This window comes from Lynx canadensis, chromosome B2, assembly GCF_007474595.2.
Source record: "Lynx canadensis isolate LIC74 chromosome B2, mLynCan4.pri.v2, whole genome shotgun sequence".
Taxonomy (NCBI): Eukaryota; Metazoa; Chordata; class Mammalia; order Carnivora; family Felidae; genus Lynx; species Lynx canadensis.
The window spans coordinates 80,281,907-80,293,683 of NC_044307.1; the positions used below are offsets into that span (position 1 = coordinate 80,281,907).

The 11,777-nt window shown below is 39.8% G+C and overlaps 1 protein-coding gene across 1 annotated transcript in view; it reads right to left on the reverse strand.

Moving 5' to 3' along the window:
• The window catches only part of RNGTT (RNA guanylyltransferase and 5'-phosphatase), a 313,848-nt gene extending 302,521 nt beyond the window's left edge, over nucleotides 1-11,327 (reverse strand). Inside the window, exons 1-2 of the mRNA XM_030315956.2 lie at nucleotides 11,037-11,327; nucleotides 1,506-1,615 (exon numbers count right to left, since the gene is read on the reverse strand). Of these exons, the coding sequence (XP_030171816.1) occupies nucleotides 1,506-1,615; nucleotides 11,037-11,100 (174 nt within the window). The 5' untranslated portion in view covers nucleotides 11,101-11,327. The remainder of the gene's footprint in view (nucleotides 1-1,505; nucleotides 1,616-11,036) is intronic.
• Nucleotides 11,328-11,777: the final 450 nt, after the last annotated feature.

An 11,777-nucleotide genomic window follows, 5' to 3' on the forward strand; every position in this document is an offset into this window, starting at 1 on the left:
GATTTGTATTTCCATGATGATGAGTGATGTTAAGCATCTTTTCATGTGTCTGTTTGCCATCTGAATGTCTTCTATGGAAAAGTGTCTATTCATGTCTTCTGCCCATTTCTTCAATGGATTGTTTTTCGGGTGTTGAGTTTGGTAAGTTCTTTATAGATTTTGGATACTATCCCTTTATCCAATAGGTCATTTGCAAATATCTTCTCCCCTTCCCTTAGTTGCCTTTTAGTTTTGTTGACTGTTTCCTTTGCAGTGCAGAAGGTTTTTACCTTGATGAGGTCCCAATAGTTCATTTTTGCTTTTATTTCCCCCGCTTTCAGAAACATCAAATAAGAAGTTGCTGCGGCTGAGGTCAAAGAGGTTGTTCCTGGTTTCTACTCCAGGATTTTGATGGCTTCCCATCACATTTAGGTCTTTCATCCATTTTGAGTTTATTTTTGTGCATGGTGTAAGAAAGTGGTCCAGTTTCATTGTTCTGCATGTTGCTGTCCAGTTCTCCCAGCACCATTTGCTAAAGAGACTGTCTTTTTTCTATTGGATACTCTTTCCTGCTTTGTCAAAGATTAGTTGGCCATACATTTGTGGGTCCAATTCTGGGTTCTCTATTCTATTCCATTGGTCTAGGTGTCTGTTTTTGTGCAAATACAACACTGTCTTGATGATTACAGATTTGTAGCAGAGGCTAAAGTCCGGGATTGTGATGCCTCTCACTTTGGTTTTCTTTTTCAATACTACTTTGGCTATTTGGGGTCTTTTGTGGTTCCATACAAATTTTAGGGTTGTTCGTTCCAGCTCTGAGAAGAATGCTGGTGTAATTTTGATTGGGATTGCACTGAATGTGTAGACTGCTTTGGGTAGTATCAACATTTTTACAATATTTCTTCTTCCAATCCATGAGCATGGAATGTTTTTAAAAGGAACAAACTTTTTGTTGAAACTTGGATGGGCTTCCAGGGCATTACACTTAGTGAAAAAAGCCAATCCCAAAAGGCCATATACTGTTTTGTTCCATTTATACAACATTCTCAAAATGACAAAACTATAGAGATGGAAAACAGATTAGCAGTTTTCAGTGTACAGGGATGGGAGGGGAGGAGTCTGACTATAACGGGGTGGCAGAGGGAGTTCCTTCGTGGAGATGAAACAGTCCTGTAACCAACACCAGGAATCTACACATTGGATCAAACCACAGAGAACTATACACACATACACACAAATGAATGCACGTAAAAACTGGTAAAAACTAAATAAGATCTGTAATCTATTCAAAAATACTGTAATGTACGAAGGTCAATTTCCTGCTTTTAATATTGTACTACAATAATATAAGATGTCACCATTGGGAAAAGCTGGGAGGAGGGTTGACAGAACTCTATGTACAAGTTTTGCAACTTCCTCTTAGTCAATGAATTATTTCAAAATAAAAAGGTTTTTTTAAAGCCACCTGAAGAACAAGAAAGGGATAAAGTATACTAAATCAATATCAAAAATGTTTTGTTTCTTACCTTCAGACTCTTTAGATAATTTGAGAGCATACTGGGATGGAACCGATTTTCTTCAGCAACTTGACTATCATATCTTGGTCCTAGCATTGTCTTCAGAGGTAAGAATCTTCCTAAACAACATTAAGATGGGTAACAATTTTCATTAAAGAAAATGTTCCAAGTTGAAACTATAATTAGAAAGTCTCAAATCACTTTCTTAAAATGTTTTAAATAGAACTGTTCATGAAGTATTCTCAATCTAAACTACACCTTTTAAAAGTACCACCTTAGAATTTTTAAATAAATTCCAGAAATTGACAATCAAATATAATAGCAAAAGAATAATTACCAGTGAATGGAACTTCCAAAAAGACTCTTAAGTTTGGGGAACAGGGTGGGGTGCAGGGAGTATGGACAAAATAGGTGAAGGGGCTTAAGGAGTACAAACTTTCACTAATAAAATAAATAAGTCACAGGGATGAAATGAACAGCATAGGAAATAGAGTCAATAATATCGTAACAACACTGTATGGTGACAGAAGGTAACGACACATCATGGTAAGCACTGGATAATGTACAGAATTGTCCAATTACTGTCGTACACCTGAAACTAATATAACATTCTATGTCAACTATAGCTGATTAATAAAATTTTTTAAAGTAAAAATAATAAAAAATTAAAAAGCATTGGGTAATAGTTCTTTAAAAAAGACTAAGGTTTTAAACTACTACATTAAAAAGTTACTGCCTTAAAGTTCTTAAAGATAATACAGGAAAATTGATAATGGAGTGAATTAAATCAGTTCTTTAAAATTCTTAATTTTACTTTTTTACTATGAACTTTCTCCATCTTATGCACTTTATCCTGCATTCCAGCATAGGGATCATGCTGACAAGTGTATCAACCAAAATCACCTTTCAAACAACTATTATCAGTGATCATAATTTCAGCAAGACTAACTGACCTCTTTGACCTTTTTTTTTTCCTGAATCATAGTATAAGCATAAAAGTAGCCACCTCATATAATCAATTTTAAAATCAATTATTTTAACTGATTTATATCTTAAAACAAAATATCCATAAGAATAAATATCTACCTAAAATAACCTCAGTAAAATCTTAACATCTGTTCAGAGGTTTTAACCTAAATCTCATAAAAACATAATTTTAAAAATTTTTATTTTCTACAAAACTACTCAAGATCACCAATAACTTCTACACTGCAAAATCCAATTGTCAATTCTCAGCTCTCAAAGAACTGGTCACTGTTCAATTCAAGACCACTTTTTAAATTCAATTTAATTTTTAATTCTTGAATCACGTTTTCACTTGGCTTTCAGGATACTACATATTTCTGGTTTTCCTCCTATATCTCTGGCCTCTACTTCTCAACCTCCTTTACTAGCTCCCCGTAACTCCCTGACCTCTCAATGTTTTGTCCCAGGGCTCTGTCCTCATACCTTTCTATCGACATTCACTCACCTGGTGTCTCATCTGGTCTCACAGCTTTAAAAGCCATCAACGTGCTGCTGACTTAACAATGTGTATCTCCAGTCCAAACCTCTCCCTGAACTCTAGGCTCAGATATCAAACTGCCTACCTGACTTAATCTCCACTTGATGTCAAAATATGTCTCAGACCTCATATGTCTCAATATTCCAACTCCAAAAGCTGCTCCTCTCATGGTCTTCCCCATCTCAGCAAATGGTTAACATTATTTTTTTTAGTAGCTCAGGCCAAACCGTTTAGAGTTATCCTTGACCCCTCTCTTTTTCTCTTACCCCATGTCCAATCCATCAGCAAATCCTCTCGGATCTATCTTCAGAATATATCCAGAATCTGATCACTTTTCACTTCTCACCACCTCTACCATCATCTCATCTAAGTTCTTATACTTCATTTAGCTTATTTAACAAATAGTTAATAAGTACTTATTATGTACCAGGCATTGTTCTGGGTACATGGAATACATTAGTGAAAAGAAAAGAAAAAAAAAAAAAACAGATAAAAATCCCTGCCCTCACAGAGCTTGTATTCTATTGGGGGAAAAAATGAACTATAAACAAGAAACATAACAAATAAGGAAATAATATGATATGTTAGAAGATTCATCCCATTAGACCCTCTCTCCTCCTCACTGCTGTCTCAGAAGTCTGATCCTGTTTCCATCAGCTCCTCCAGGCTTCACTTCTTATCAATGTCAGAGTCCACAGCTGATCATCATAATCAGTCCCTTCTAAACACCCTTAACCTCCTTCCTCCTCCCGCATCACTCGACCACACTCACCTGAGAAAAAGCCAGACCTCAACAAACTCAACCACCTGACTTCTTTGGCCCTACACCTGTGCAGCTCAGGGCTCCCAGAGAAAATCTCACAGCACAGCAGATAGCTGACACCATCAACCATAATCACCAATCTCAAAGGCAATCCTACCACACGCCACCACCTTCCGTGACAAATAGTTCACATATTCCACATTCATAAAATATAGCAAGCTTCCCCATCCCCTTTTCAACTGACAGCTTTATGCTACACCTCAGTGAAAAGGTAAAAAGAAACAGAAATAATAATATAAGCTAACTTTGCATGCTCACTACATATCAAGCACCATTTAAAACATTTTACACAAATTCATTTACTCCTAACAAAAAAGTAAGTGCTGTTATTATCCCCATTTTACAAGTGAGAAAATCAAAGCAAGAGAGATTAACTTGCCCAAATGTCACACTTTATTCTAATAAATGGGGAAAAAGAGGGATTCAAACTCAGGTGATACAGATGTTAACTATTCAACAATGCCTCTCCACCATCAGACAAAAACTTGTCTCACCTTTGCGGTTAATCTACAAACCTTTCTGTATCTCAATTCATCTTCTCTTTCATCTCCCATCCTTCCCCCATTAAAGGCAATCCCCTCCCCTCTGCTCTGGATTCCCTTCTGTGTTCCCTCCCCAAGGACCATGAATCAACTCTTCCTCCCCTCCATGTTGTTACCAACTTTTCCAGTATTTTAGCATCTCAGCAGCATCTCATATATTTGACAACTCCTTCCTTCTCAAAAAAATTCTCTTGGCTTCCATGGCAATCCATGGTTGGATTACACCCATCCCCAATTTCTGGCTACTCCTTCTCAATTCCTACATTCTCTCTTTTTTCCTCTACCAGACTTCAAAATTCTGGATTTCTGTGGGTTCTGTCCTAGGCCTTCTCCATTTTCTCTACTCTCTCTAGAAGGTCTTATCCACTGCCATGGCAGAAACAATGCTATCTGTTGACCAAATTTTTTATTTTCCTCTTCCAGGGCACATGGAAAGACTACATTTCTCAGCTTCTCTTGTCGTTAGGTTAGGTCCATGTGACTGGATTCTAGCCAGTGGGATATCAGCAGGGATTAAACATACTACCAAGGCTGGCCACAAAACCCCCCGAGAGATCACTCATTCCTGCTCTTCCCCTTCTATGACAACCTTAGAGGTCGCACATTTAAAAGGATGGCAGCACAAGATGTAAAGAGCCCAGAGGTTCACCACATGGAGAATTACCTACAAAAGCTAAGCTGACAGACAATGCATTGAGATATGAATGAGAAATAAACATGTTTTGATTGAAACCCCTGAATTTGGGAAGTTGTCTGCTAAAGAAACTAGCATTACTTATTCTGATTAATCAACTACCATGTCTTTAAATATTGTCTTTATTTGATGATTGTTAAATGTGTATCTCCAACTCAAACTTGTTTGAATTCCAAACTATATATCCAACTGTATACTCAACATCTCTTCCTGAGTAATCAGCACCTTAAGAATACCTCTTCCAGGGGCACCTGGGTGGCTCAGTCGGTTGACCGTCTGACTTCGGCTCAGGTCATGATCTCACAGCTTGTGAGTTCGAGCCCCGCGTTGGTCTCTGTGCTGACAGCTCAGTGCCTGGAGTCTGCTTCTGCTTCTGTGTCTCCATCTCTTTCTGCCCCTAACCCACTCGCATTCTGTCTCTGTCTCTCTCAAAAATAAACATTTAAAAAAAAATTTTTTTCTAAAAAGAATACCTCTTCCAACCCACTTCTCCCCAATAAGCCCTAATGATACCAATCATCCTACTGCATAAGCCAGGAACTTAGGACTCATTTTTAACTCTTTCCCTCATTCTATATCCAAGTTCTGTCCATTTTCCCTCTTTAACATCTCTCAAATCAGCCTACCACTCTTCAACTCTACTTTTAAACCATCACCATTGTCTTTCACCTGGACTATCACAACAAATTCCTAACTAGTCTCCCTACTTCCATTTTTATCTCTTTCACTTCATTAAGCATAGAGCAATCAAAGTAAATTTTTTTTTCCAAGTAAACTCTACACCCAATGTGGGGCTCAAACTCACGACCTGGAGATCAAGAGTCACATGTTCTACAGACTGAGCCACCAAGGTGTCCCTATTCAAAGCAAGCTTTTTTTTTTTTAGTTTTGACAAGTTTTTTTTTAATTTATTAGTTTATTAGTTTATTTATTTATTTTGACAGAAAGAGAGAGTGTGATTGGGGGAGAGACAGAGAGACAGAGAGAGAGAGAGAGAGAGAGAGAGAGAGAGAGAATCCCAAGCGGGCTCTATGCTGACAGCGGCACTCAAACCCACAAACCATGAGATCATAACCTGAGCCGAAATCAAGAGTCAGACACTTAACCAACTGAGCCACCCAGGCACCCCCAAAGCAAGCTTTTTAGGGCGCCTGCCTGGCTCAGTCCACAGAGCACGTGACTCCTGATCTTGGGGTTATGAGTTCAAGGCTCACATTGGCATGGAGCTTACTTTAAAAAAAAAAAAACAAACAGTAAGCTTCTTAAAATTGATGTCAAATCACCTCATTCCAGTGCTTTAAAAACTGCAATAGTTTGCCAGTGCAATTTAAAAGCAGACAAATATTAAAATTCCTTATCACACCCTATTAGCATCTGGCTCATACTCTCCAACCTCATATCTTCACTTTCAGTCTGAGATCTCTCTTATCATCATCCTATCCTAAAGCCTTTCCAAAAAAAAAAAAAAAAAAATACCCCCCAATTATCCATCTAGCAAACTTCTATTTATTCAAGATAATTCATGAATCACCTCCTCCAGGAAGCCTTCCATAATCCCCTTCTTCTTCCTCATCATCTCTTCCCCAACCTCAAATAAAGAATTAGGCTTATCACCTCTGATATTCCATTATATTCTATAACAGTTGTTATCGTACTTGTTACAACATAACTATCTTAAAATGATTTTCTATTCCCATGAGATTATGTACTCTTTAAGGTAAGGAACTATGTCTAAATCATCTCCCTAGCCCCAAGAACTAGCAGAAAGTAGACTCTCAAATATTTGCTAAGTAATATGACTCCAAAGCCACCATCCCTATCACTAGACTGTTTCATATTACATTCCTACAGTTAGTTCCCGGTGGGTTCTTCACATAGGAAGTACAAGTAAGTACCAAGTAATTTTTTTTAAGTTTTACTTATTTTAAGTACTCTCTATACCCAACATGAGGCTTGAACTCACAACCCCAAGATCAAGAGTCATGTGCTCTTCCAACTGAGACAGCCAGGCGCCCCAAGTACAAGATTATTTTATGTTGAATGATCTACCTATAAGAAATGAGAATTTTGCATTCTTCAAAGTGTTCACCTGAAATCTATCACTAACCAGGTGAAAAAAAGGATTCTTCAGAAATAAAACTTGGCCCTATCTTCTGGAGCTCTCTCTCATTGGAAATCTGGTTTAATTAAAGAAGGTGACTTCATAGTGAAACAAATTATATATAATTAGTACCATCTTCTAAATCAGGAAAATCATTAACATCTAACACCAATGAGATGCACCTAATGTCTACAGTGAGAAAATGTAAGCAGCCACAACACATCTTCCTAATATGCCAAAAACCAAAGAATTATCCAATAAGCATGGATTATTTTTTTTTTTTTTTTGGGGGACAGAGAGAGACAGAGCATGAACGGGGGAGGGGCAGAGAGAGAGGGAGACACAGAATCGGAAACAGGCTCCAGGCTCCGAGCCATCAGCCCAGAGCCTGACGCGGGGCTCGAACTCACGGATCGCGAGATCGTGACCTGGCTGAAGTCAGACGCTTAACCGACTGCGCCACCCAGGCGCCCCGGATTATTTTTATAATCAGAAAAAAAATAAGAGGAAGAAAATATGAGGCAGAAAATGGAATGTGAATTATTCCTTATTTTTCACTGAAGACTACAAGAATATAGCTAGTGTTTCTCGCTCTACCTGTTATAAAATATTGCTAACCTTGCATTTCCAAAATAAACACTTCTAGGATATACAGACAGAACTTTGAGGGAACTTTGGAGAAACTTACCAAGAATTGTACATTGAATTCACTTTACTTTCTAATAAGCATCACAAACCAAAGCAGCATTGATTACTATTAGTAAAGATCCAATTTGATTGTCAAGAGGCCTGGGGTTCTGCCCAAGGACAATTAATCAGATAGGTGAGCTTAGTATCTCACCAAGCCACAATAATTAAGAATCTAATTTTTGGAAGCCAAGATTTTCCAATACAATAATAAAGAAAAGCTTTATTCCTGGCCCTTCGTTCCCAGTAGAGGGAGAAATAAAGGCACACAACTCTATTTCTCAGAGAGGCATAAAGCTGCCTGAGTTAGCGCCTTACCTGCTGCTACTACCTCCAGTCAGTGTCACATTCCTTCCATTAATCTAACAGTAAGTCAGTATTCTGATCTCTGTCACTGCCAGCCTCCAGATTACATTAGAATTCTGGTATTAAACTGTTTTTCTAATTCCAAATTTTAAAAATCACTTTGGCAAGGACTTCTTCATGATTTTGTTTTTCTCACAAATCAGTGCAGGAGATAACTCTAATAAAAGAATCCAGGAAACATGCTCCAAACTAGAAAAGAAGCCAGGCATCTAAGTTTAGAGGTTTCTTCATAACTCCACAGAGAAAACCTCATGTAAACAGAAAGAATTCACTACTAAGTTAGAGATGGTAATGGGAAAAAAGTCAAAACGACGAAGATTTAAGACCTACGAAGAAAAATATAAAGAATTGTGATCAATTCATTTGAATAAGTACAATGATTATAAAATACAAACTGTTTTCATTTCAAGTGCAAATACACGTAAAAATGGTTAGAGCATAAAGAAAAAGGGGCACCTGGGTGGCTCAGTCAGTTAAGCGTCCGACTTCGGCTCAGGTCATGATCTCGTGGTTCTAAGTTCGAGCCCCACCTTGGGCTCTGTGCTGACAGCTGAGAGCGAGAGCCTGCTTGGGATTCTGTGTCTCCCTCTCTGTCTGCCTCTCCCCTGCTCATGCTCTGTCTCTCTGAATCTCAATAAATAAACACTAAAAAAATTTTTTAAAAGAAAAACATTTCCGGGCGCCTGGGTGGCGCAGTCGGTTAAGCGTCCGACTTCAGCCAGGTCACGATCTCGCGGTCCGTGAGTTCGAGCCCCGCGTCAGGCTCTGGGCTGATGGCTCAGAGCCTGGATGGAGCCTGTTTCCGATTCTGTGTCTCCCTCTCTCTCTGCCCCTCCCCTGTTCATGCTCTGTCTCTCTCTGTCCCAAAAAATAAATAAACGTTGAAAAAAAAAAAAAAAGAAAAACATTTCCTCATTCTAAGACTTGCTTAGGTTATCTTTCAATATCACTTGTCCACAGTGGATATGGCTTTATTGACAAGATTTTATATAAAATGTGAAGAAACGCTGACAAATTCAGGAGAACCTGAATAAAAAGTGACAAGAGAATCTCTTCCAACAATTTTAAATAACTAGTCAGACATACTATACATATGTACATAATAAGCAATCATGGGGGCGCCTGGGTGGCTCAGTCGGTTAAACGTCCGACTTTGGTTCAGGTCATGATCTCACAGTTCATGGGTTCAAGCCCCACATCGGGCTCTGTGCTGACAGCTCAGAGCCTGGAGCCTGTTTCAGTGTGTCTCTGTCTCTGCCCCTCCCCTGTTCATGCTCTGTCTGTCTCTGTCTCAAAAATAAATAAACGTTAAAAAAAAAAAAAGCAATCATGGTTTACTACAAAACCTTTTCATTTTTGTTGCAAAATACCTTCTAGAATAAGCAGTAATAGTTAAAATTTAAATCTCTCACTCTTGCAAAAAAAATAATAAAATAAATAAAAAAAATAAAATAAATCTTTCACTCTTCAAAAGACATTGTTAAGAAAATGAAAAGGCAAGCCACAGATGGGAAGGAAAAAAATTTAAGCATATATCCAACAAAGGGCTTGTATTTACAGCTCAACAATAAGATAAAAACCCAATTAAAAAATCAGTACAAGACTTGGACATTTCACAAAAGATATGTGAATTGCCAAGAAACTCAACATCAAACCACAATATTACTAAATACCTACAGTTGGTAAAATTAAAAAGACTGGTCATACCAAGTGTTGGAGAGGATGTGGAGCAGAGAACTCTCATACATGGATGGTGGGAATGTATAATGTTATGACTTTGGAATGTTAAGACTTTGGCATCTTTTTAAAAGGTTAAACATACACCTACCATATGATCCATTCCTGTCCCAGAAATTTTCACAGAGAAATGAAAGCCTATGTCCAGACAAATAACCATACAAGTTAATCTGTAATAGCCAAAAACTGGAAACAACCCAAATGACGGATCAGCAAGTGAATGGATAAACAAATGTGATATATCCATAACAATGGATACTCAGCAATAAGGGATGAACACATATACATACAAAAACACGGATAAATCTCAAAATAATGCTGAAAGAACCCAGAGACCTCCCCCTCAAAAAAGTGTACATATTATATGTTTCCATTTCTTTTTAAAAATTATAGAAAATACAAACTAATCTATAGTGACAGAAAGTATATAGGAAGTTGCCTGAGGAGGAAGGGATTACCAAGGGAAAGGGGGAAACTTTGAGAAGTGATGGTTATCTTCACTATCTCCATTGTGGTGATGGTTTCATGAGTGTTTCAGTGAAGTGTGTGCACGTGTGTGGTCAATATTTACCAAACTGCACTTTAAATTTAAGGCTTACTGTGCGTCAAACTCAATAAAGAGGCAAAATTTCACATTAAAAAAAAACAAACTCTAGTCTCACGGTCGATCCATTTCACCACTGGGAAACTTCCCCTCCTCTTCGGCCCTCCACCTCAAGACTGACACCTGTCCTTTCTCCTCCCGAGAACACTGGACAGTTCACAAACTTCTGACTAAGCTTCAAAGTAAGGCTCACTGTGTTCTTGGGTCCTCTGCTCCTGCCACACAAACCTCCGGTCTACCTTCCCGTTCGCAATAAAATAGCCTTACTGGTGAGTGACACTTGCCCCCACCCACCTACCCACCCCCCTCCAATCCATTTTCCCTAACACTCAACCACGAAGCTTCATCGGACAGAGCACATCTCGGTCCTGAAACACCACAAACAATCACGGAACCACCGAAAGCTGCGCCCCTCAGACGGCCCAACCCTGGGTCAACCGGTAAGCAGGGATTCGAACACTCCCCCTCCCAGTCCGGGTTACCTGCCACAGGCTGGCCGCGCCGCGGACAGTTCAGCCACCGCGGCGGGATCTTGTTATGAGCCATGTCTCGGGGCCGTGCAGAGCCACCCCCTCCACCAACGTTCGCCGCGCCAACGCCACCGCCTCCTTGCGATCGGCTCTGCACTAGGGGTCCGAGGCACCCGGATCCCGGCCGGGGTCCAAATCCCAGCAGCTTCTACCCGGGAAACGTCAGCGGCGGCGCGCCACTTTCATTCAGGATCAACTCCACCGCTCTAAGCGAGCCCACAATGCAGCGCTACTTCCGCCCCCAAAGGCCCCACCCACTTCTTTCCGAGGTCAGAGGGGAAGACCGAGAAGCTCCGTAGAGGGACGGGAAAGAGTTAAAGCCTTGGCGAATGGAAGGGACGCTTCTGACGTCGCCCCGCCCCGCCGAGATTCCGGCGCGCTCTTTGGGCAGCTTTGCGCAAGCGCAGGTGGTATTATACCGGTCCCTGCAGAATGACACGTATTTTTTCCCACCTAGACAGCCTATACCTCCCCGAAAATGTAGGGAAGTCAAGCCTCTTTCACGCGTAGACTGATCCGCAGTTTCCCCAAAGGCATGTATTTTGCTGGTAAAAAGGTCCTTCCCACCACTGTTACAGATCTAAAGCCTGATCGCCCTTTATTCTGCCAAGCTTGACGTCCTGGCGGGATCTGGGTTTGATCTGGAATTTGGGAAGTTCTCCCTGATGCGGTTCAGGGGAACAAGCCTTAGAG